Below are 26312 nucleotides of genomic sequence, written 5' to 3'. Positions count from 1 at the left end.
CGTGTTCATCGCCCTTTGGGTGAAGAAGTGCTTCCTTTTATCCGTTCTAGCCCAACTGCTCAGCAATGTCATTGAATGTCCACGAGTGCTATCGGAATTATTGACTTCTGCCCCGTCCTTTCCCCCCTCTTCCAGAAAAGCACAGGTGCAAGAAGGCAGGGAGTTCCCACTTGCGGGCTGCCAGGAGGCACAGCCGGACGGCCCTGCACCACCTCGCCAGCCAGTTCACCAGGAAGGACCGGACGGAGATGAAGATCGACAGCGTAAGGATGACCTGCTTCGCTTCCTCTTGTGAAGAGAGTGAGGTTGAGGTATCCTGAAAATTCTTACAGCTTTGCAACTGTCGGCACAGGGCGAAGGCACCAGGTTTTCTTAACCCGCCCCCCCCCCCTCACACACACACACACACTGCACACTTTCCTTCCCTAACTGAACAGCTTCCGGAGGTGGGGGGAAGAAAGAATCTAAATGCTAAATAAAGGAAATAAACTGTTTCGTTCTCAACTGGGAACCAGTTGCTGGGGGGATGGAATAACGCGCCCAAGGTTGCCAAGAGGTTTATGATGTAATTTGCCTGTTCTAGGATGGTGGCACCTGGAGATATCCTGCTAGTTGATCTCCAGACTACAGGGATCAGTTCCCCTGGAGGAAATGGCTGCTTTGGGTTGCCAAGTCCAATTCAAGAAATATCTGGGGGCTTTGGAGGTGGAGCCAGGAGACTTTGGGAGTGCAGCCAGGAAACATTGGGGGTGGAGCCAGAAGCAGCGTTGTAGCAAGCATCATTGAATTCCAAAGGGAGTTCTGGCCATCACATTTAAAGGGACCACACACCTTTTAAATGCCTTCCCTCCGTTGGAAATAATGGAGGATGAGGACACCTACTTTTAGAATTCTCATAGAATTGGACCCTGTGGTCCAATCTTTTTGAAACGTGGAGGGTGTTTTGAGGAGAGGTGCTGGATGCTATGCTGCAAATTTGGTGCCTCTGTCTCAAACAGCCCCCCCCCACAGAGTCCCTGATTCCCACGGGTCAGTTCTCTATTATACCGCATGGGAATTCATCTCCATAGGGAATAATGGAGTGCCCAGCAGACATTTTCCTCCCCCACCCCACTTTCTGATGACCCTGAAGCGGGGGGAGGGCCTCCAAACCTGGGGATCCCCTGCCCCCACCTGGGGATTGGCAACCCTAACTATGGCATTATACCCTGCTGAGGTCCCTCCCTTCCTTAACTCCCCCTTCCCAGGCTCCACCCCCCCCCCCCCCCCCAAAATCCAGGACTTTCCCAGCCCAGAACTGGACACTTTTCCTGTTCCCTTCCCGGTTTTGCCTTGCCTGCACGTCCCACTAGACAGCCTACAGTTTCCGTGACAGCTCTGTGGATTAGCTGACTCCACGTAGGACTATTAGTTGTGCTGCCCCCAGGCAAAGCCCAGTCCCCAGAAACAAGCAGCCTGCACAGATGACTTTGGGCAGCTGCCAGGGGCTACAGTGTTAATAGCATTAAGCTTGTCACTTGGAGGGCTGTTAACGGCACAACCTCTGTAGAAGGTCACCTTGCAACAGCAGGCTTTACTCTCAAAAGGACTCAGCCGTTTCTCCCATTTGTATCTTTGAGGGCTCACAGCTGAAAAAGATGGGGGCAAAACAAGGGGTAGAACCTGCTTGATAATTCTAACCAGGGCATTGTGATGTTTTGACTGTCGGGTTTCGTTAATATAGCTAGGGTTGCCAAGTCCCCTGCAGTCTCTGGTGGGGGACTGAAGTCATCGCGCCGGTGACGTCGTGCACTGGCCACTCTAGGAGCTTCTGGGAAAACTCTATGGTTTTCCTGGATGCTCTAGCAATTTGGGAGATGAAACTCTATGGTGTACCATAGCGTTTTCCCTCCCAAATTGCTAGAGCATCCGGGAAAACAATAACATTTTCCCGGAATAAACAACGAAGTTTTCCCAGAAGCTCCTAGAACGGCCAGCGCACGACGTTGCCAGCGTAATGTCGTCACTGTGAGTGATGTCATCGCGCCGGCAATGTTGGGGGAGGATCCCCCCCAACGGCCCAATGTAGGCCGGCAGTTTGGAAACCTCTTGGGCAGGGGAGACCCTGCCTGGCCCAGGAACTTGGTAGCCCTAAATATAGCAGAGTGGGCCCAGTCATAGAAGCAGGATACATAGTGCAGTAAAATAAAACTCCCAAGAAGTATATTGCAAAAAAAAAAAAAATGGTAAACTTGCATTTTTTCAAGTAGATTCAGTTCACATTCAGGTTGCAATCAAAAGGCGAAAAGGAAGCCGAATCTAAAGAGTCTTTTCCCTATCACAAAGGGCCAGCTCGCCTGGCATCATGTGTGTGAGCGTGAGGGCATCGTCCCTACAAGAGGGACCTGCAGAGACATGTGTCTTCTTGGAAGACCATGTAAAGCGAGTGAGAGGACAAAAGGAGAAGGAGGAGGGGTCTCCGTTGGAAGATAGAATGAGAGAACAAAATGCGAGAGGAGGGATCAGAGGGCAGCTCCCAGGTTAAGAGAAGAAAAGACATTCCGTTCAATGTGGGGCTGTCAGGTCCCCTCATGACGATGAAGTACAATGAGAGAGGTCACTGTGTAAGACTAACATAAACTCAAAGGGTTCCTACGACCCAAATGACTGTAATAATAAACATGCATTTATTACAAGAAAGACAGGCAAATATTACAATGCTCAATATACAGCCATTGAAACTCAGTCCAATAATAAAACAGCCGATATTCCACTTCCTGTGCAATAAATTTCCTTCTATGCGATTACTATTTTATTTTATTGTTTTATTATGTTTTATTATTGAACTGAGTTTCAATGGCTATATATTGAGCATTGCAATATTTGCCTGTCTTTCTTGTAATAAATGCATGTTTATTATCATAGTAATTTGGGTCATAGAAACTCTTTGGGTTTATTTTGTTAGCCCCTCATAACACTGGCAAGGGATGGGGGGGGGGCATTCCACAAGTGGGAGGGACATCACACAATGTGCTGATATCCCCCAGAAGTGACATCATCACATTGGGGGTGATGCTCTGTTTTTTTTTTTTTGGCAAAACTCCATGGTAAAATTGGCATCAAACCATAGAGTTTTGCCCCAAAACCAGAGCATCACCTTGTGACGTCCCAAACATGATGACATCACTTCTGCATGACATCATCGCTTCGGAGAAGTTGCATGGCAATGTCGGTGGGTTTGGTTTCCCTGCTAGCCAGGTGGCAGGCGGTGAATAGAAGCCCCCCAAAACTAGGGGATTCCCCGCTCTGACCCTAATTCAAGGAGATAGTAGCCCTTGTGCACATTTAGATAGTGCTTCCTGCAATGCCCAGCCATACTCACTCCAACATCATCAAGGTTAGTGACTTGATTGGGTGGGGTGAAAGACAAGGAATCAGGGCATAATAAGAGGTGTCGGGAGCTGAGTTTATTTGGAAACCCTGCTCTTCATCTGAGCTATATTGGGCAGGGGTGGAATTCTGGCAGGAGCTCCTTTGCATATTAGGCCACCCCCCCCTTGTTGTAGCCAGTCCTCCAAGAGCTTACAAAAAAGAGCCTTGTAAGCTCTTGGAGGATTGGCTACACCAGGGTGTGTGGCCTAATATGCAACAGAGCTCTTGCCAGAATTCCAACCCTGATGTTGGGCATATTTATAGAGAGGGAACTGAGAGCCAGTTTGGTGTAGCGGTTAAGCCTGTGGACTCTTATCTGGGAGAACCAGGTTTGATTCCCCACTTCTCCGCTTGCAGCTGCTGGAATGGCCTTGGGTTAGCCAGAGCTCTCGCAGAGTTGTCCTTGAAAAGGCAGCTTCTGTGAGAGCTCTCTCAGCCCCACCCACCTCACAGGGTCTGTTGTGGGAGAAGAAGGTAAAGGAAATTGTGAGCCACTCTGAGATTTGGAGTGAAAGGTGGGATATAAATCCAATATCATCATCATCTTCTTCAAAAGCTCTGCACATGCTCAGAGGTGCACTCAAGTAGAGAAAGCTGGTATCATGTTAGGGTTGCCAGCTTTGGGTTCAGAAATGCTGGGAGATTAGAGGATGGAGCCTGGAAGAGGGGGGTTAAAAGGGGAGTCTTGGTAGGATATAATGTCATGCAATTCCCTTTCCAAAGCAGCCATTCTCCCCAGGAGGAATAAGTGTTATATTTTAAATAAATAATAAGTCATTTATGTAGTCTGGAGTTCATTTGTCATGCTGGGAGATCTCCAGCCCTTATTGGGTTGGCATCCCAATATAGAGGAGTGGTGAAGAGGTTCAGGGTCTATTGAGACAGGATGCTAGAAAATCTGAAAACAATTTCCAGAGCATACTTAAAATGTTGAATAGCTGCCAGATTCGGAGGAGTGTATTTGATGTGGGGCTCATGAGACCACAGATGCCCCCCTGAGCTCTTAAACTGGGGAGTCCAGGGCTTTTTTCAGGAGCTGGACCACTCTTTGCATATTAGGCCATGCCCCCCTGATGTAGCCAGTCCTCCTGGAGCTTACAGTAGGCCCTGTAAGAAGAGCCCCGGGCAGCTGCCCCACCTCCAGGCATGCTGCTGCTGAGCCTGATGATAATAATATTGATGTACCTTACATAGCTGATGTAAGGAATGCAGTGCTTTCACACACACTAAATAACACACTTTCAATCCACTTTCAATGCACTTTGCAACTGGGCTTTGCTGTGTGAAATGGCAAAATCCACTTACAAACGGTCGCTGACGTGGATTGAAACTGCATTATTTAGCATGTGTGAATGTACATGAAGTGCTTTTGAAGGCTTGAAAGCCCAAGATGCATGCTAAGCAGTGTTCCTTCTGAGCTATGCGCGTGAGCGGCCACTCGTTAATGAGGAAACTCAGCTCAGCAGTAATTTGGAACCACACAGGGTCTTGCATTGTTCATGACCCATGTTAAGATTGAGAAAAACAGGAATCGCAATGCTGTAATGTCTTATTATAAACGCAAGTTAATTGTCTTCTTGTCATTAATGCAAATTAATTGTACGTGTTCACGCAGTCCATCAAAGAATCAAATTAATGGTCTGTGTTCACATAGTCCATCAAAGGATAAAGTAAAAAGTCCCTTCTTAATTTCACAACAGAACTCATACAGCAAATGCGACCAACAGGCCCATCCGGATATGAAGACAGTTTCAACTAATCATGCTCTTCCTCAAGGTCGCCTCGTTGTTTTTGGAACTACATAGAAAAAAACACAACAAGGAGACCTTTAGAACATAAGAGAAGCCATATTAGATCAGGCCAATGCCCCATCTAGTCCAACACTCTGTGTCACACAGTGGCCAAAAAGCCCAGGTGCCATCAGGAGGTCCATCAGCTGGGCCAGGATACTAGAAGCCCTCCCACTGTTCCCCCCTCAAACACCAAGAATACAGAGCATCACTGCCGCAGACAGAGTTCCATCAACACGCTGTGGCTAATAGCCCTGATGGACCTCTGCTCCATATGTTTATCCAATCCCCTCTTGAAGCTGTCTATGCTTGTAGTTGCCACCGCCTCCTGTGGCGGTGAATTCCACATGTTAATCGCCCTTGAAAAAGAATTTGCATCGATAACAAGGAGACGATTAATTTGCATTTATCATAAGCCATCACAGTGTCATGATTCCTGTTTTGCTTTGCCTAGTTACGCACTGCAGGTCCGGTTTGCTGTTGCTGACATTTTAAGGTTACGGCAGTTCTGTTCTGCTCAGGATGTGAACTGCTCTGCTGGGGGGGGGGGGGGGCGGGATTAGTGGGAACATTGAATTGCTAAGCATTCTCATGAGACATTTTCTGAAAATGGAAGCCAGGACTGAGCCTCAGTGGGCTCTGCAGTAACATGGGGTTCCATCTTGAGAATCTAGAAGATTCCGGAGAATCTTTGCTTTGAGAAGGGAAATGTGAGACCTTATCTCCTAGGATCGCATATGTGGCTGCCAGAGGGCTCTGGAGGCTTGTCTGTGGCAGGGGAAGTGTTTTGTATATTCAAAACAGTGGGAAGGTGAGCGACTTGAGTGTTTCCCCCCCCCTCCCCATATTGTTCTTTGCAGTGCCTAGTTTAACATTAAATCGGGGTGCTGTAAGTCTAATTGCTGGGCATTCTATTTGGTTTCTTTCAGGGATTACTTTTCAGATCGCAAGCCCAGCGCACGCAAGGACTCTCACCCATTTCCGCAGGGTCCTCTTTTTATCCCAGGGTGGATTTTGTTATCGCGAGGAGAAACCCAAGAGCTGGATTTCAAAGATTTCTTTCTAGATGACACAGTCAAAAGCTGGACCACTCAGCTGCCCGCTTGACTTTGCTATGGGGAATGGTGTGTGTTCGGGGTGCGTGTGCAGGGCTGGATTAACAGTTAGGCCAAGCAGGCACTGGCCTATGGGCCCCCCCACCTTTAGGGGCTCTGGGCCAGCTCCCTCCAACCCCGGTTTCCCCCCTGCTTGCAGCCCTCCCAGCCTGCACACACAGCCAGCAACTGAGCTGCTCTTTGTCTAGCTTGCCTGATGCGACGTCAAAAAGTTTGCTTCTCTCTTCCTCTTCCCCACAGTTTTGTCAAAGGGGCTTTTGGGAAGGTGCCTGCAGGCTGTAGCAGGGGCCTCAGGCGGGGTGGGCGCTCCAACTCTGAGATAATTTGCAAGGGGGCCCACAAGATTTTGACTGCCTAGGGGCCTCCACAGGGTTTAATCTGGCCCTCTGTGTGTGTGTGTGTGTCCAGCAGGGGTTGGGAAACCCACCCTAGCGTGAAGCTCCCCCGCCACCGCCGTAGCCCTGTGCTCATTCCCTCCGCAGCTCTTCATGCCTTGACAGCTGTTTCCCCCATGATCCAACGCCAAGGCAGATTAAAAGGCTTTGGACTGTATGAAAGGATGGCAGTTGAGGGGAGGGGGGAGGGAGGGAGAGACAATTGAACAACAGCCTCAACAGCTGCTCTTTCAGGCCATCCCTTCCAGTCATGGACTGGGTAAACTCCTTCCGTGCCCCAAGCAAATCCAGGGAGACTTACTTACTCTAAGCTGATAATGGCGGCCAACCCCCCACAAGAGGGTCGGCTTCCTGATCTTTATCCATGCTCGGCAGGCTAAAGCACTTTGGGGGGAAATGCCTAGAAAGAAAAATGGGCCTGAGCAGGTGGTGGAAGGAGGATTATCCCCACGGGTGGAAACAGTGGAGCGTGAGGGGCCCCTCTTTTCTCTCTTCCCACTGATGACCAGAAATGGCACAAATTTATGGGGGAGAGACATATGTAGCCTGTGAGGTGACTGCTAGAGGAACTCAGGAGGCCTCACTGAAGATCTAGTCTAAAGAGAATGCATGTGAGAGAATTGATAATAATTATCATATGGCCTTGTGTGTAGAATAGCCAGGAGATCCTAAGATTGTCTGGCAGCCAGAAGTTCTAGCTCTTTTAGCGTTATGCACCACTAGGGGGCGAGCTAGATCTGTTTTTAAGGCAAGAAATGTTTCAGAAGTGGTTTGCCGTTGCCTGCCTTTGTGTCACAACCCTGGTATTCCATCACATTTAAAGGGACTGCACGCCTTCCCTCCATTATTTGGAAATAATAAAGGACAGGGACACCTTCTTTGGGGGCTAATAGAATTGGACCCCCTGGTCCAGTTTTTTTTTGAAATTTGGAGGGGTGTTTTGAGGAGAAGCTCCAGATGTTATGTAGAAAAATTGTTTCCTCTATCTCAAAAAACAACCCTCACAGAGCCCCAAAGTGGCTATTTTTCTCCAGGTGAATTGGTCTCTGTTGCCTGGAGATGAGTTGTAAAAGAGGGAGATCTCCAGCCACCACTTGGAGGTTCACAACAAAAGAGGGACAGTGGCTCGGTGGTACAGCATCTGCTTGGTAAGCAGAAGGTCCCAGGTTGAATCGCCGGCATCTCCAACTAAAAAGGGTCCAGGCAAATAGGCATGAAAAACCTCAGCTTGAGATCCTGGAGAGCCATTGCCAGTCTGAGTGGACAATACTGAGACCAATTTCCCACTAAAGTTATGCCGCTCTCACTCACCTCTTCTCTGTGGGGCTGCTGCTGGATTTCGCACAAAGTGCTCCGAACCAGTGTGTTGCTCCACCTCTCTTTAAGTTCTCTCCGCAGCAGGCAGGATCCTCTGAAAACCAGTTTATGTCTGCCACAGAGGGAACTTGAAAAGGGGCGGAGCAACTTGCTGGCTCTGGGCAGCTTGTGCGAAATGAGCAAGGAGACCGAAACAAGGTGAGTGGGAAATCGGTCTGACTTTGATGGATCGAGGATCTGATTCAGTATAGGAAAGGAAAGGTCCACTGTGCAAGCACCAGTCATTTCTGGGGTGACGCTGCTTTCACAACGTTTTCATGGCAGACCTTTTTACGGGGTGGTTTGCCATTGCCTTCCCCAGTCATCTACACTTCCCCCCCAGCAAGCTGGGTACTCATTTTACCGACCTCGGAAGGATGGAAAGCTGAGTCAACCTCGAGCTGGCTACCTGAAAACCCAGCTTCTGCTGGAATCAAACTCAGGTTGTGAGCAGGCAGGCCCGACTAAAGTACTGCAGCTTTACCATTTTGTGCCATGAGGCTCTTGTAAATTTTTATCTACTGTGTATTCATCTTGAATTTCTGAGAATATTGCTCTTCCCAGCCTTGAGGACGTTTCTGTAAAACAAGCCACATAAGATAGTTGACTGCTTGTTGTTGGGACTGGCTCTTCAGGACCCTTTGAGGACTGTTGGACTACTTGAAAGACTTGGAATCAGCACAAAGACTTAAAAACACTTTGGACCCATACAGGGATCAATGTCTATGACTGGAATTCTTGAAATATTTCTGTGCTGGTAAAAGAAGACTTTTAACTGTATGTTCAGTATAGTTTTTGATAAATTGTTCGTGGTATTTTGGATTCTCAAAGTAATTTGGGGTTACGATACTTCTAAGCTGAGCTAATGTGAGCTAGCTCACGGGTTTTTTTAGCCTTCAGCTCACACATTTTTGTCTTAGCTCAGGAAGGAAGACCCCAGAGCAAACTAATCTCTGCAGTAGCTCATAACTTTAATACCAATAGCTCACAAACTAGAATTTTGGCTCACAAGACTCCATTGGTTATGATATCATTTGTGGTGGGGTTTTTTGCACCACCTGGAGGTTGCGAACCCTATGTCTCGGGCACTAAAATGTCTTTGCCCTCAGTGGAGGCCTTGTTTGGTCAAAATGGCTGCTAGGAAATTAACAGTCTCTTTCATGGACTTTCATGTGCCTTCTGGGGTGGTTGCTATGGTTGCCGCTGTTGTTGTGTCTCTGAGGCTGTCTCCCTCTCCTGTAGTGTTTTGTTCTGCCGGCTTCTTGAAAGTGCTGTTCGATGGAGACGTTTGCGAGACCAGTTTCCTCATGAGAAGAGAGCTCTGGAGCCACGAGACATCTTTGTAATAGCTCCTTTTTTTGCAAACACGCATGTTGAGCATGGAGGAGCAAGCACCTAACAAAGTAGCACTAGGTAGCACTAAAAAAGACAGCATTAGTTCCTTCCCCCTAAAATCAACAGTGAATTCTGCCTTCTCCCACATCACGTTCTTATCAGCCACATGCAAAACCAGGGCCGTGGCCAGGATTTTAAAAGTTGGGGGGGGGGGCTTTTTAAAAAGTCAGGGGGCACCCTTTCCCATCCGCTGCCAGGGTAGGGGCAAAAGGTGAAGGCTCCGAAAGTGACCAAAACAAACAACCCTAAAACTCAGTCAAGAAGGAACTGCAAGTTGTGTGCAAGCATGGGGGGTTCCTTCCACCTCTCTCTCCCCCATCTTGGAACCCTGCAGACAGCAGCTCTATCTACCCCACCCCCCTCCCCAGCCCATTCCACGTAGCTTCCTCTGCCTCCCTTCTCTCCACTTGCTGGTTTTGCTGCAGCAGTGCGCTGTGCTCTCCAGGCTACAGTCAAGGGGCCCTGCACGGAAGTCACGGGGCAGGGCCCTCACAGCCCCCTCCCACCGTGGCTATGGGCCTGTACAATATAGCTCTGTCTCTTTTGAGGGCAACATTCAGATGACAAAATAAGTGGAGTGAGCTAGAAGGTAGACCCTCGATAGTCAGAGGCAGTGTACCACAGACACAACGGGGGCAGCCTGCAGCCTTCGTTCCTTGTTCGGAAACATCTGATGCTAGGAAACAGAACCCTGGACTGGATTGGGTCAGTTCCCGCAAGCCCTGCCTTCTGTATCGTAGGCATCAGTGGCTTCTAAATCAATTTAATTTTATTTTATTTTAATTTTGCGATTTCTACCCCGCCCTATCCTGCAAAAGCGGGCTCGGGGGGGGGGGGGGGGGGCTTACAACATTAAAACAACAATAAAACGAATCACTTCAAAAACATCATCACTGCAGAAACGTCAATCCGATTCAAACCACACAACATCATGTAGGCTGGAAGCGTTCAACACAGGTTGAGCACCTTGATGGCTGGGTGCTGGGGGAGCGATGCCTTCATAGGACCCCCGCTGGATTAGATTCCTGTAATGCGTTTTGTGTGGAGCCACCTCTGAAGAGCATTTGGAAAGTTCAGCTGTTGCAGTCTGCGGAAGCCAGGCCATTTTGTTAATGACACAACATTTTGGACAATGTTAATTCAGTATCAATTTGCATGCATCCATCCTGGGTCCTCCTGTCAGTCGTGCCCTGTGAGTTCTGCACTCAGAACTCCGTTCCCAAGTGTATGGGGCCCAATTTGGATTGGGATTATGGCATGCAGGGTGAGTTGTCTGGACCCCCTCCCCTCCATGTCATTGTTGTGACCTGAAATGGCCCTGGAAGGCTAGAATTGCCCCTGTGTGGCCTATTGAGAGCCAGTTTGGTGCAATGGTTAAGTGTGTGGACTCTTATCTGGGGGAACCGGGTTTGATTCCCCACTCCTCCACTTGCAGCTGCTGGAATGGCCTTGGGTCAGCCATAGCTCTTGCAGAGCTGTTCTTGAAAGGGCTGCTTCTGTGAGAGCTCTCTCAGCCCCACCTACCTCACAGGGTGTCTGTTGTGGGAGAGGAAGATAAAGGAGATTGTGAGCTGCTCTGAGACTCAGAGTATAGGGCAGGATATAAATCCAATATCTTCTCCTTCTATATGTACATTTCCCCAACAGGGCAAAGTGTGGGTCTTGGAGGCTGTTCAGGTCCAGAAAATTAAGGAGATGGGCGCTTAAACCTTTTCTTCCTGTGAGCTGTCATCCTGACCTGAATTGAGCCTCTATGCACCTGGGAACTGAGTCCTGAATGCGAAATTTACAACATGCATTTGATCAGCAGGATCCATGATGGACTTTGAAGAAAATGCCAAGTGCAGTTAGGTCCTAAGATCCTGAGTGCTGAACGAAGCTGTTGTCTCTTGTGCTCCTCAGGACGTCTTTGAAAACAAGCCCTCGGTGCCAGAGTATAAAATCGCCTCGGTGCAGAAGTCACGCTTCATCCTCCTCCATTACAGCATCTTCAAGGCCTTGTGGGACTGGCTCATTCTCTTGGCCACCTTTTATGTGGCTGTCACCGTTCCCTACAATGTTTGCTTCACCGACTCCGATGACAGTTTGGCGACCGCCCGCAGCACCATCGTCAGTGATATCGCCGTGGAGATGCTCTTCATTGTTGGTGAGAATGGCAGAGCTCCTGTCTTCTCCTGGAGGGCGGGTCCTTTAGCTAAGGTGGGTTGATGGGGGGGGTCATGAATCCTGGGCTCAACCTGTAGAGAAGCATAAAACTGACATCAAAGTTTTTCAAGGCATTCAATTCTGCTGTATTTTATTCTTTTTTAAGGCGGGGGGAGTATATTTTTGTATTGTTATGTGCCTGTGTGCATATGTGTACCTGGAAGTCTGGTGACTGACCCCTACTGGGGGCATGGAGATTATTCAAGGAGATGGCTGAATAAAGTCTGCTCTGACCTCCTAGCTCTGGTATTCCAAAGAGGTCTCCCATCCAAGTATTTGCCAGAACCAACCCTGCTTAGCTTCCCAGATGTGATGAGATTGGGAGCGTTTTCGCACTTACCTTAAGCCGGAGTGACGTCCCTCTTCACCGCGCAGCGTCTGCACGGTTTTCGCACTAATTGCTCTGCAACACCTGGAAGAGCCGCAAAGTCCCACGGCTTTTGCGTCGCAAATGTAAACTGCCAAAAACCAGTTTACATTTGCGACGCAAAAGCCACAGGACTTTGCGGCTCTTCCAGGTGCTGCGTTGCAATTAGTGCGAAAACCATGCAGACGCTGCGCGGTGAAGAGGGACGTCGCTCCGGCTTAAGGTAAGTGTGAAAACGCTCTGGGTTTATCTGGGCTATTGAAGTCAGGGCTACTCTGCCATACTTGCTTTTTAGTTTGAAACATAAATTCAAGGAATGCTCTCCAAAAGAGCCGAGATTTCCCAGAGAATTCTGGGAACACTAGTATCCATCAGAGCATCTTGCAAGTACAGTCCAAAGCACACTCACATGCTTGTAAGGGCACAGGGTTCAATGGACGGAATAGGACACAAATCTGTCAATTTCAATCTGTCCATCTCCACATTCCCGGAGTATCATGAAAATAAGAACGCTTTTCTGGGAGTGAGCCCTATTGACTACACCTGAATAGGATTCTGAGTAAACCTTCTGAGGGTTTCTCTGTAGGAAATGACTTTTATTGAGAAGCAGAAGATATTGGATCTATATCCCGCCCTATATTCTGCATCTCAGAGTGGCTTACAATCTTCTTTACCTTTCCCTTCCCCACCACAAACACCCTGTGAGGTAGGTGGGGCTGAGAGAGCTCTTTCAGCAGCTGCCCTTTCAGAAGCACAGACCCGGGAAAGCTGAGCAGCGGTGGCACGTGTGCTCTTGGAGCCGTGCACTCTCGCAGTCTCAGAGCACCTCCAAGACCACATGGGCGGCTTGCCCTCAGCCTCCACTCAGCCTTCTCGGGTCTGCGTGAAAAGGCTGAGTGGGGGCCGCAGCCGAGCCGTTCATGCACAGTGCGCTCTCAGAGGTGCTCCGAGACTGCCCTAAGAAGGGGACGCCACTCAGCCAGCCTGCCCAGCCCTCCCCTGCTGCGTCGCTGCTGCAGCATCTGCCCTCTCTGTGGGTGGGGTGGGGGGCAGTGGCAGGGCAGGCGGCCTGGGACACCAGAAACCCCAGCACCAGCCCTGCCCACTCTTCCACAGGCAGCCAGCTGGGGGACCTCGGGTCAGTCATGGTTCTCTCAGAGCTGTTCTCTGAAAAGCTGCTCTCTCAGAGCACTCTCAGCCCCACCTGCCTCACAGGGTGTGTGTTGTGTGGAGAGGAAGGGGAAAGAGATTGTAAGCCACTCTGAATCTCCAAGTGAAGGGTTGGGTATAAATCCAATCTCCTTCTTCTCCTCCTGATGGAATATGCAGGCTTGGCACTGCTGGTATAAGCAAGCAAGTGTGATTAGTAATCATTGCAGTGAGGACATGTACACAGTGTGTAAACCCATCACTTTTCTGACTCTGCAGACATCATCTTGAACTTCCGGACGACGTACGTCAGCCAGTCGGGCCAGGTGGTTTATGACAGCCGGTCCATCTGCCTCCACTACGTGGCCACATGGTTCTTCGTGGACTTGATTGCGGCCTTGCCCTTTGACCTCCTGTATGCCATCAATGTCCCAGTGGTCAGTGACTCTTCAGACCTGTTCCTCAGCATGAAAGCCATCAGCAAACACTGGAGTGGGGGGATGGGGGCGGGGCTTGGGGCTTAACTGCACATTAACATTGAGGGTTGAGTGAATGAACCTCCCCACCTTTTTCTTTGAAAATGCTGTTCCAGGGGACAGATTTCAGTCAGGGCTGCAGCACCACAGAGGGGGTTTCCTTCCGTGTCATTTGGGGAGGGGCTGTGGCTCAGTGGCTGAGCATCTGTTTGGCAAGCAGAAGGTCCCAAGTTCAATCCCTGGCATTGCCAGTTAGAAAGGACTAGGCAGTCAGTGATGGGAAAGACTTCGGCCTGAGACCCTGGAGAGCCACTGCCAGTCTGAAGAGACAATGTGGACCTTGATGGATCAGTGCTCTGATTCAGTATAAGGCAGCTTCATATCTTCACACCATGCTTCCCAATCAGAGCCCAACTATACAATATATCGACCGTTTTCGCACGCAGCTTACCTCGCAGTCACAATCCTGTTCCCTCCGCAGCATCTGGTCGGATTTCCCACCATCTACGCCAAAGTTACAGGAAGTGCCGCAGCTTTTGTGTAGCAAACGTAAAGCGCTAAAACCCAGTTTACGTTTGCTACGCAAAAGCCGCGGCACTTCCTGTAACTCCGGCGCAGATGGTGGGAAATCCGACAGACACTGTGGAGGGAACAGGACTGTGACTGCGAGGTAAGCTGTGTGCGAAAACGGTAATCATGTCTTGGTCTTGCCCTAGGTCTACCCAGGGCCCTTTTAGCTCTAAGAGCTCATGTTGAAACTTCATTCCAAATCATGTGGGCATCTGATTTGCATCAGCGCTGTGATTCATGGGAAAAGGAAGCTACTTTCCCCATAGCCTCTCTGCTTGAGAGGATGCAAGGCATACAAAGGAAGGTCACAGTCATGGTTGCCAACCACAAGGTGGTGGCTGGAGATCTCCGGTGTCTCCAAACAGCAAAGATCAATTCACCAGGAGAAAATGGCTGCTTTGGAAGGTGGACCATATGGCACTGTGTTTCACTGAAGTCCCGTATCTCTCCAAACTCCCTTGCCTCAGACTCCACCCTCTAAATCCCCAGATATTTCTCAACCCAGAGCTCGGAACTCTGAACATGTACCTATGAACAACGTATCCCATAAGTCTAGAAACAGTAGGGTTGCCAGGTCTGAGTTGGAAAATACCTGGAGACTTTGGGGGGGGGGGGGTGGAGCCAGGAGAGGGCGGGGTTTGGGGAAGGGAGGAGGGGCCTCAGCATGGGACAATGTCCACCCTTCAAAGCAGTCCTTTTCTCCAGAGGAGCTGATCTCTGCCAGCTGGAGATCAGTCAGTCAGTCACATTTTATTTGTATCCCGCCCTCCCCGACCAAGCGGCTCAGGGTGGCTAACAGCAAAAAACTCAATACATACATTGTACAATAAAGATCAGTTGTAAAAGGAGGAGATCTCCAGACCCCACCTGGAGTTTGGCAACCCTAAACAGCTCCAAGGAGACAGCATTTGCCCCAGAGCCATTTCAGACTGAAAAACTGGTGGGATAGGTGGGTTAACCCTCCCAACATGCAGCTGTCCTGTTTGGAACTGGTCTCACTCCTGAGAGTGATTTTAAAAGCAAGATACCATGAGCTCTTCCAGCAATCAGATTTGAATCTGCTCCTGGTTCTTCTGCTGGGGCTATTGAATGGCTACTTTGTGAAGAAAGAGGCTTACACAGCCCTCTGGCTTGGAGGCCTGGAAGTACATACTTTTTGTCCTTGTAATAGGGTTGCCAGGTCTGGAAATATCTGGAGACTTTGGGGGTGTGGCCAGGAGACTTTGGGGGTGGAGCCAGAAGCAAGGTTGTGATAAACATGATTGAACTCTGAAGGGAGTTCTGGCCATCACATTTAAAGGGACCACACTCCTTTTAAATGCCTTCACTCTTTTGGAAATAAGGGAGGAGGAGGAGGAGGAGGGCACCTTCTTTTTTGGGTCTCAGAGAATAGAATCCCCTGATCCAGTCTTTTTGAAACTTGGAGGGGGGGGGCTTGAGAAGAGCATCCAGATGCTTTGTGGAAAAATTGGTGCCTCTACCTCAAAAAACAGCACCTCCCAGAGCCCCAGATACCCATGGATCAATTTCCCATCATACCGTATGGGGACTAGTCTCCATAGGGTAGAGTGGAGTTCTCAGCAGACATTCCCCCCCCATCCCCGTTTTCTGATAACCCTGAAGTGGGGGGAGGGCCTCCAAACCAGGGGATCCCCTGCACCCAAGAGGGGGGATTGGCAACCCAACTTTGTATTTATTTATTTATTTTAGTATATTTCTATTCCGTCCATTCCCCGTAGGGGTCAGGGTGGAGTACAACATACGATAAAACAATAAAATACAATAAAAACATTCTATAAACAGACAACTCAACAGCGCTCAGATTACCATGTCATCACATATTGCCCAGCCTAGCCGTCTCACATCATGGCAGTTTTTATTCCATTTCCTAGCACAGATGACAGTGCTGCCCGGGGAGGCCAACCAGATCAAGAGTAGACGCCCGCAGCCTCAGCTAAAAGCCTGGTGGAACAGCTCCGTTTTACAGGCCCTACGGAAGGCTAATAATGATAAATCTGTGGTAAAGTTATGTGTGCCCTAATTTGGACAGTAGGGTTGCCAGGTCTCCCCTGACCACTGGCATCTCCAGTTAAAGGGCCAGGCAGGAGGTGATGCAAAAGGCCTCTGTCTGAGACCCTGGAGAGCTGCTGCCAGTCAGAGTGGGCAGTATGAAGCTTAATGGACCGATGGGCTGACTCAAGTCGAAGGTAGCGTCACATATACATGACGCAAATAGGTACCTATCAAGCTCACGGAAAGGCGTGTTGCTATAGCATGGGGGATGAGAAAAAGGGACCTGTATAGAAGTTGTGCAGAGAAACCACCTACACATTCTAATTTATCCAGTGACACAAATCCCAGCTTAGCACTGAATCCTGCGTCAGTAAAGAGCCAGGGCTGATTTTGCGGGCGTCAGACCCAAAAGAGATGACTCCTGAATATGGCCACACAGCCATTCTACATGGGGAAGCTGCTTTTGTATTAAAAAAAAACCTGTCAGAAGAACTTAATAAACCTTTCGTTTTGTTTTTTAAAACCAATTCTTTCAAACAGAAGTGAACCAGGATTGAGACCCAGTTCAAAAAGACCTTTTAAAGGGCTTTTAAGCCTGTAGCGGAGTGCCACATACATTCCAGAGGAAAGGAGTTCCACAGAGAGAACTGTGTGGCCACTGTGTGAGACAGGATGCTGGACTAGACAGACTACTAGTCTGATCCAACAAGGCTCTTCTTATATTCTTATCGGGGGAAGGCCCTGGCTTCTATTCGCTGTTGTTGGCCCTTCGGAGGAACTGGTTGGCCATGGTGTGAGACAGCATGTCGGACAATTGTTCTAATTCAGCAGAGTTCTTCTGAAGTTCTTATCTTTTTTTCTGCCTCCCCCTTCTCCAGACCTATCTGGTACACTTGCTGAAGACGGTGCGCCTCCTCCGCTTGCTTCGTCTGCTCCAGAAGCTGGACCGCTACTCCCAGTACAGCGCCATGGTCCTCACATTGCTCATGTCCATGTTTGCCCTCTTGGCACACTGGATGGCCTGCATCTGGTACGTCATTGGCCGGAAGGAGAGCCACGACCCGGTGACCTGGGACATTGGTGAGTTTCGAGAGGGACAGGAAACGCTACTTTACTGAAATGCCAGTGCCAAGTGAAATGAGATAGGCTCTCCTTTGAATCCCACTGTTGGGGCAAATATATATTTTAGGGAGGCCAAGCAATATGTGGAGGGTAAGATTGATGGTACAGGAATGAAAAAAGTGGGGCTTGTTCCTGTTTCTCTCTGCTGGCCTGTGCGCTGAAACAAGCAGTTTTGCAAATTAGAGGGGCAGTTTCATTTGAATTCCAGCTGGTTGCGGCTATAGTTCTATGGTAACAGCATCTGCTTTGCATGGGGAAGGTTCCCAGTGCCATTAAGTAACAGGTGATGGGACTGGGAGAGCCAGTGAGAAGAGACAAGATTAATCTTAAATGACCCATGATGCAATTCAATAATAAGGCATTTTCATGTGAAGGGCATTGGCTAGCACTTGTACCATCCCTAACTCACCTCTCCCTGCTCCGTCTCTAGAATAAGTTGTGCAACTTTTGTTTTTAATTTAAAAAATAAGGCATATGGATAAATCTCTAGTCTGGAGATAAGGTATAATTGTGCAGGATCCCCAGGCCCCATTATACAATCATACATGTGATCAACGTTCCCTCTAAGCTGAGTTAGTGTGAGCTAGCTCACAGTTTTTAGCCTCCTCACGAATTTTTGTCTCGGGTCAGGAAGGATGGCCCCAGAGCACACTAATTCATGCAGTAGCTCACAACTTTAATGCTAGTAGCTCATGAAGTATAATTTTTGATCACAGAACTCCCCAGCTTAGAGGGAGCATTGCATGCGATAAGATATTTTGATGTAAAACGTTGTGGGGCGGGGTAAAGCTGATATTCGTCTGCCATGGAAAGTTCAAAACCAGGTTGCAAAGGAAGAACCCAACTAGGGTTGCCTACCTCCAGGTAGTGGCTGGAGACCATCTACTATTATAGCTGATCTCCAGGAAACAGGGATCAATTAAGCTACAGAAAATGACCACGTTGGAAGGTGGAGTCTCCTGGCATTACATCCATTGAAGTCCCTCCCCCACCTCAAAACCTGCCCTCCCCAGGCTCCATTCTCCAAATCTCCAGGTATTTCCCAATCTGGAGCTGGCCATCCCTAAGTGTAACTGATCTTTACGTCTTTGCAGAGCTTTTCTTGTAGCAGGAACTCCTTTGCATATTAGGCCACACCCCCTGATGTACCCAATCCTCCAAGAGCTTACAGTAGGCCCTGTTCTAAGAGCCCGGTAAGCTCTTGGAGGATTGGCTACATCAGAGGTGTGTGGCCTAATATGCAAAGGAGTTCCTGTTACAAAAAAAGCCCTGCGCCTTTGTAAGGAGACAGGGCTTCATGTACACAGAGTGCAGTATTGAGGTGTGTGTGATGGGGACTTCGAGCCCTGACCCATCCACCCAGGTTAATCTCTCTCTCTGCCTGCAGGCTGGCTGCACGAACTGGGCAAGCGGATAGAAGCCCCATACCTCAACAGCTCCGTGGGTGGGCCGTCCCTCCGCAGCGCCTACATCGCTTCGCTGTACTTCACCCTCAGCAGCCTGACCAGCGTGGGCTTCGGCAATGTCTGCGCCAACACGGATGCCGAGAAAATCTTCTCCATCTGCACTATGCTCATTGGTGGTGAGTCCGGCATAGGCGGGGTCTGCGTCCTCCATGATTGTACTGTGGCAAGTGTAGGCTTCGGCACGTGACGCAGAACCTGTCATCTGTCGAATCACAGAATTCCTTTCAAATGGCATGTTTCTAGCTCTGGGGTCCCCCACCTTTTTGAGCAGGCACGTTTGGAATTCTGACATGACATGATGGGCACAGCAGGAAATGGATGCCACAAAATGACTGCCACAGGAGGTGGAGCCAGCCGCAAAATGGTTGCCACTGCTTAACTTCAATTAACACAGTGCGGATCCTTGTGCTGCGCTGGCAGTTGCTGAAAGAGAAATGTTTTTAAAAATCTGCACAGCCAATCAGAAGCCTTGCTGGACAAAAGCCCTCCCTGGCCCCACCCACTTCCTAAAAACACTTGACGGGCACCAGAAAAGGTGTCAGCTGGCATCATGGCACTCATGGACACCATACTTATGAAAGGAGGCTTGAACCAATGTGTGGAGATATTTAGGGGGAGATATTGTTAATTTCCTGCATTGTGCAGGGGGTTGGACTAGATGACCCTGGAGGTCCCTTCCAACTCTATGATTCTATGTTTCAATGTGTCCAGTCCCTAGTGAAATTTCAGGATTTATTTTACCAGTTTAGTGAAGTGGTTAAGTGTGCAGACTCTTATCTAGAAGAACCGGGTTTGATTCCCCACTCCTCCAATTGCAGCTGCTGGAATGCCCTTGGGTCAGCCATAGCTCTGACAGAGGTTGTCCTTGAAAGGGCAGCTGCTGTGAGAGCCCTCTCAGCCCCACCCACCTCACAGGGTGTCTGTTGTGGGGGGAGGGGAAGGCGAAGGAGATGGTGAGCCACTCTGAGATTCAGGGTGAAGGTTGGGATATAAATCCAATATCATCTTCTTCGTCATCATCTTATTAATTAAAATATTCATAATCTGCCTTGCCTCATGGCTCACGGCAAAAATGGCCCTGAGCAGGATTTCCAGAAATCTGCAGTGTAGGGTTTCTCTGCCCACTTTGCTGCACTCAGTGATGAGAATAGAATGAATTATGTGTATTATGAAAAAAATTAAAATATGGAGATTTGTATAACATACAGAATTCGGCTTTTCCGGGTACAGCCTTTTCGACTTCCTTGCCACAGAATTGTGATGGGAATCCTAAACCCATTTTTTAAAAGTAGCTGTTAACGTGGAAAGGTGAAAATAACCAAGTGGATGTTCCCAACCGAATATTTGGGGTTCTTGTGACTTCTCTGAAGTTGATTGAAAAGCAGGCTTGAATCAGAGACTGGGACTGGCCTTTGCCCCAGATGCATTCTGTGGCTTTAGCCAGATTACACTCACTAAGCCTCAGTTTCCCTATCTGTAAAAATGAACAAAATAGAAACCTTTTCCTAACGGGAGAGCCAGTTTGGTGTAGGGAGCCAGTTTGGTGTAGTGGTTAAGTGTGCGGACTCTTATCTGGGAGAACCGGGTTTGATTCCCCACTCCTCCACTTGCACCTGCTAGCATGGCCTTGGGTCAGCCATAGCTCTGGCAGAGGTTGTCCTTGAAAGGGCAGCTGCTGGGAGAGCCCTCTCCAGCCCCACCCACCTCACAGGGTGTCTGTTGTGGGGGAGGAAGGTAAAGGAGATTGTGAGCCGCTCTGAGACTCTTCGGAGTGGAAGGCGGGATATAAATCCAATATCTTCTTCTTCTTCTTCTTCTTCTTCTTCTTCACATAGTTCTGAAATGACAGTCACAGGGTAGGGCTGCCAACTGCAGGTTAGGAAATACCTGGATATTTGGGGGATGAACCCTGAAGAGGGCAGGGTTTGGGAATGGGAGGGACCAGTGGGATATAAAGCCCTTCAGATTCTGCCTGGGGACTGTTGAGCTGGCACTCTGTTCTCCTCATGGTGTTTTTTCAGTAGTGTTTCAAATGTTCCAGAGCTTCTACAATAGGTTTGGGACTAAATTTAAAGCTTGCAAATCTTAAGAACATATGAACATAAGAGAAGCCATGTAGGATCAGGCCAATGGCCCATCCAGTCCAATACTGTGTGTCACACGGTGGCCAAAAAACCCAAGTGCCATCAGGAGGTCCATCAGTGGGGCCAGGACACTAGAAGTCCTCACACTGTTGTCTCCAACCCCCCCCCCCCCTCTTGAAGCTGGCTATGCCTGTAGCCGCCACCACGTCCTGCAACAATGAATTCCACGTGTTAATCACCCTTTGAGTAAAGAAGTACATTCTTTTATCTGTTCTAACCCGACTGTTCAGCAATTTCATTCTCGGTCTAAGTTCCCTGCCTACAAATACTATCAAATAGTGACCTTTCTCACAATTGTGTTGAGAGGGCATAGAAGATAAATATGGCAAAGGCACTTTGCGAAAAGTACTTTATTTCCCTTGTATCACCAGCTTCCTGCTCACACATTTTGTCTCAGGAAGGATGGCCCCAGAGCAAACAAATTTATGCAGTAGCGTACAACTTGAATGTCAGTAGCTCACAAAGTAGAATCTTTGCTTACAAAACTCCACAGCTTAGAGGGAGCAATGCCAGCTGTTGGTAGCTAGCATTGGTAGCTAGCAGTGTAGTCTTAAACAAAGTTAGCCCTTCTAAGCCCACTGACTTTGATAAACATAGAAGGGTTTATCTGCTCAAGACTGCATTGTGACTTACTGAATTTGGCAAAAAAACAGGGCTGTTATATTTGGTTTCTCATGTGCACACACCTGATGTAAAAGTCCATGTAAGGAATTCTGGGGCTGAAATTCATCACCCTGAAAACTTTCTGAGAATTTTTCAGTAGTTAAAGTACCCAGCTTCCGCTTTGCACAGTGTTCCTTAGTGAGGCTAAAAATAAAAATCTGAATTCCTCTATAAGTGGTAGCCATTAGCCATGATAACTACGTAAATGGACCATCCGCGTTCAGAAGTTGTGCTCCCTCTCAGTAGCAGATACTGGAAGAAACCAGAAGGCTGAAAACAGAAGACGACCACAGATTATACCCCACCCTTCTCTCTGAATCAGAGTCTCAGAGTGGCTTACAATCTCCTTATTCTCCTTCCCCCACAACAGACACTCTGTGAGGTGGGTGGGGCTGAGAGAGCTCTCCCAGAAGCTGCCCTTTCAAGGACAACTCTTACAAGAGCTGTGGCTGACCTAAGACCATTCCAGCAGCTGTAAGTGGAGGAGTGGGGAATCAAACCAGATTCTCCCAGATAAGAGTCCGCACACTTAACCACTGCCCCAGACAGGATGCTGAACTAGATCAATTTTGATCTGGCCCAGCTATGGTCTGGGGTTTTTTGGCCACTATGTGACACAGAGTGTTGGACTGGATGGGCCATTGGCCTGATCCAACATGACTTCTCTTATGTTCTTATGTGGCACAGAGTGTTGGACTGGATGGGCCATTGGCCTGATCCAACATGACTTCTCTTATGTTCTTATGTGGCACAGAGTGTTGGACTGGATGGGCCATTGGCCTGATCCAACATGACTTCTCTTATGTTCTTATGTGACACAGAGTGTTGGACTGGATGGGCCATTGGCCTGATCCAACATGACTTCTCTTATGTTCTTATGTGACACAGAGTGTTGGACTGGATGGGCCATTGGGCTGATCCAACATGACTTCTCTTATGTGACACTTAGTGTTGGACTGGATGGGCCATTGGCCTGATCCAACATGACTTCTCTTATGTTCTTATGTGACACAGAATGTTGGACTGGATGGGCCATTGGCCTGATCCAACATGGCTTCTCTTATGTGACACAGAGTGTTGGACTGGATGGGCCATTGGCCTGATCCAACATGGCTTCTCTTATGTTCTTATGTGACACTTAGTGTTGGACTGGATGGGCCATTTGCCTGATCCAACATGGCTTCTCTTATGTTCTTATGTGACACAGAGTGTTGGACTGGATGGGCCATTTGCCTGATCCAACATGACTTCTCTTATGTTCTTATGTGACACATTGGGTGTTTTCGCACTCACCTTCAGCCGGCGCCGCGACCCTCTTGACGACGGAGGATCTGTGCTGATTTCCCACACGAAGCGCTGGAGCAACCAGAAGAGCCGCCAATTTCCGGCGCGAAGCCCGCTCAAGCGTTTTCCTGCTTCTTGGCGATTTACGTTTGAGCGGGCTTCGCGCCGGAAATTGGCGGCTCTTCTGGTTGCTCCAGCGCTTCGTGTGGGAAATCAGCACAGATCCTCTGTCGTCAAGAGGGTCGCGGCGCCGGCTGAAGGTGAGTGCGAAAACACCCTTAGTGTTGGACTGGATGGGCCATTTGCCTGATCCAACATGGCTTCTCTTATGTTCTTATGTGACACAGAGTGTTGGACTGGATGGGCCATTGGCCTGATCCAACATGGCTTCTCTTATGTTCTGCTGACATGCCTGTCTTTTTCTCCTTTCTCCTCTCTTCCCAGCTCTGATGCATGCTGTGGTCTTTGGCAACGTTACAGCCATCATCCAGCGCATGTATTCGCGGCGCTCCCTCTACCACACCCGCATGAAAGACCTCAAGGATTTCATCCGTGTTCACCGCCTGCCCCAGCAGCTCAAACAACGCATGCTGGAATACTTCCAGACCACGTGGTCTGTCAACAACGGCATCGATGCCAATGAGGTAAAGAATGGCTGGGTCATTGGGATGGTAGGACAGAGAGACACCGGGAAGGCATATTTGTGCAGTAACCAGGGCTTTTTTTGTAGCAGGGACTCATTTGCATATCAGGCCACACCCCCTGATGTAGCCAATCCTCCAAGAGCTTACAGGGCTCTTAGTACAGGGCCTACTGTAAGCTCCAGGAGGATTGGCCACATCAGGGGGTGTGGCCTAATACACAAGGGAGTTCCTGCTACAAAAAAAGCCCTGAGCAGTAACTAAAAAACTGGGTACAAGCCTGTATGATCTTTGATTATGTTCCTCCTTATCACGGCCATGTTGTCCGGTTCTGGATAACTTTCCCGACCTCAGTTCACCATCAGTAAAATGCAAAGGGATACGACAGGATGGTTATGGAAGGCAAACAGAAAACTTGAAAAGTGCTTTGGAAATTAAAGGTGACATGAACAATTATAAGGGCATGTCTGCTATGGCCATGTAATCGCCTCCCTTTTCAAGGGAGGAGAACTGTGCAGGAGAACTGCCCAGCTGATAACTGTGCAAAACTGCCCGGTCGATTATTCAGATCCAGCTGCTGTCTTAATAGCCCCCATGGTAAGACTGCATGGTATGATGCTTGGCAGGGCTTTTTTTGTAGCAGAAGCTCCTTTGCATATTAGGCCACATCCTCCTGATGTAGCCAGTCCTCCTGGAGCTTACAGTAGGCCTTGTACTAAGAGCCCTGTAAGCTCTTGGAGGATTGGCTACAGCAGGAGGGTGTGACCTAATATGCAAAGGAGTTCCTGCTACAAAAAACCCTGGTGCTTAGAGTATTGAACCAGGATTTTGGAGGCCCAATTTTGAACCCCCGCTCTGCCATGGATAAAAATGGAGGAGAGGAGAACGATGAAGGCCGCTTTAAGTTCCCAATGAGCACCCAGCGATTTCTCATGACAGAGCAGACAATACAACACCTATCTTCCAGATCCTAGTCTAACATTCTACACAGCATGCTGACTCTCAGTTTGGATGGGGGGGGGGGTGGACTGAAATTGCACCAAGCCCCCTGTCCCCCTCACCCCCCCTCTCACTTCCCCCTGCAGCTCCTGCGTGATTTCCCGGATGAACTGCGAGCGGACATCGCCATGCACTTGAACAAGGACATCCTGCAGCTGCCGCTTTTCGAGAGTGCCAGCCGAGGCTGCCTGCGCGCCCTTTCCTTGCACATCAAAACCTCCTTCTGTGCCCCGGGAGAATACCTCCTCCGCCAGGGGGACGCCCTGCAAGCCAACTACTTTGTCTGCTCCGGCTCCCTGGAAGTCCTCAAGGACAACATTGTGCTGGCCATTTTGGGTAAGGCTGAGGGAGAGCTGGGGATGCAGTTGGCCCGCAGTGAACTCGGGATGGAGGTGGACAGGAAGGGTGGTGTAGCCAGGCCATATGGTCCCCATGAGAACATAAGAGAAGCCATGTTGGGTCAGGTCAGTGGCTCACCCAGTCCAACACTCTGTCACACAGTGGCTGAAACCCAGGTGCCATCAGGAGGTCCACCAGCAGGGCCAGAACTCCAGAAGCCCTCCCACTGTTACGCTCCAAGCCCCAAGAATACAAAGCATCACTGCCCCAGACATAAGAACATCAGAGAGTCCATATTGGATCAGGTCAATGACCCATCCAGTCCAACACTCTGTGCTACACAGTGGCCAAAACCTAGGTGCCATCAGGAGGCCTACCAGCAGGGCCAGGACTCCAGAAACCCTCCCACGGTCGCCCCCCAAGCATCAAGGTTACATAGCATCATTGCCCCAGACATAAGAACATAAGAGAAGCCATGTTAGACCAATGGCTCATCCAGTCCAACAGTCTGTGTCACACAGTGGCCAAAACCCAGATGCCATCAGGGGGTCCAGCAGCAGGGCCAGAGCTCCAGAAACCCTCCTGCTGTCATCCCCCATGCACCAAAGCCAAGCTTTAGATCAGACTCCTTGAGGTCCGGATAGGTGCTTACCATTTGTCTGCTGCCAGCAGGTGATCCCCCGCCCTCAGTTGCCCTGAGGAGCGGTAGAAAAAAAAGGGTGTAAATGATCTCAGTGGTGACACTCTAGGAATTTCCCCACTGTGGAAGAAAACTCCTGATTTGGCCACTGACTCCATCAAGGAACCCATGGCCCTAAACTTGCAAGACCTGAGCAAGTCTGTCAATCATAGGGCATTTGGAAGGTTCTTAATTCACAGGGTTGCCATAAGTCTGAAGAAACCTGATGGTGCTTAACACGCACACACAATTTGACAACCAGCTAGAAGGCGGGAATCAGGTCATGCCAGTGGAGAACTGGACAGTTGATAACCCTGATCTCTGGCATCTCTAGTTGGGTTGGCAGTGAAAGGGTTTCCCCTGCTGAAACCCTGGATAGCCCCTGCCAGGGCTTTTTTTGTAGCAGGAACTCCTTTGAAGAAGAAGAAGATATTGGATTTATATCCCGCCCTCCACTCCGAAGAGTCTCAGAGCGGCTCACAATCTCCTTTATCTTCCTCCCCCACAACAGACACCCTGTGAGGTAGATGAAGATATTGGATTTATATCCCGCCCTCCACTCCGAAGAGTCTCAGAGCGGCTCACAATCTCCTTTATCTTCCTCCCCCACAACAGACACCCTGTGAGGTAGATGAAGATATTGGATTTATATCCCGCCCTCCACTCCGAAGAGTCTCAGAGTGGCTCACAATCTCCTTTATCTTCCTCCCCCACAACAGATACCCTGTGAGGT

At 49.1% G+C, this 26312-nt stretch overlaps 1 protein-coding gene across 3 annotated transcripts in view; it reads left to right on the top strand.

Moving 5' to 3' along the window:
- KCNH4 (potassium voltage-gated channel subfamily H member 4) overlaps nt 1–26312 on the top strand; it is a 110970-nt gene that overhangs the window by 57830 nt on the left and 26828 nt on the right. For 2 of the 3 annotated variants that reach the window (XM_060256109.1, XM_060256111.1), the window contains exons 4-10: nt 136–311; nt 11365–11608; nt 13463–13620; nt 17121–17322; nt 18752–18946; nt 23366–23565; nt 24648–24897. In XM_060256109.1, the coding sequence (XP_060112092.1) occupies nt 136–311; nt 11365–11608; nt 13463–13620; nt 17121–17322; nt 18752–18946; nt 23366–23565; nt 24648–24897 (1425 nt within the window). The remainder of the gene's footprint in view (nt 1–135; nt 312–11364; nt 11609–13462; nt 13621–17120; nt 17323–18751; nt 18947–23365; nt 23566–24647; nt 24898–26312) is intronic. The other variant, XM_060256110.1, reaches the window with a different exon arrangement.

Source organism: Heteronotia binoei, chromosome 15, assembly GCF_032191835.1.
Source record: "Heteronotia binoei isolate CCM8104 ecotype False Entrance Well chromosome 15, APGP_CSIRO_Hbin_v1, whole genome shotgun sequence".
Classification (NCBI taxonomy): Eukaryota; Metazoa; Chordata; class Lepidosauria; order Squamata; family Gekkonidae; genus Heteronotia; species Heteronotia binoei.
Note: the sequence above shows the minus strand (reverse complement) of the source record. Positions and strands in the feature narration are given on the sequence as shown.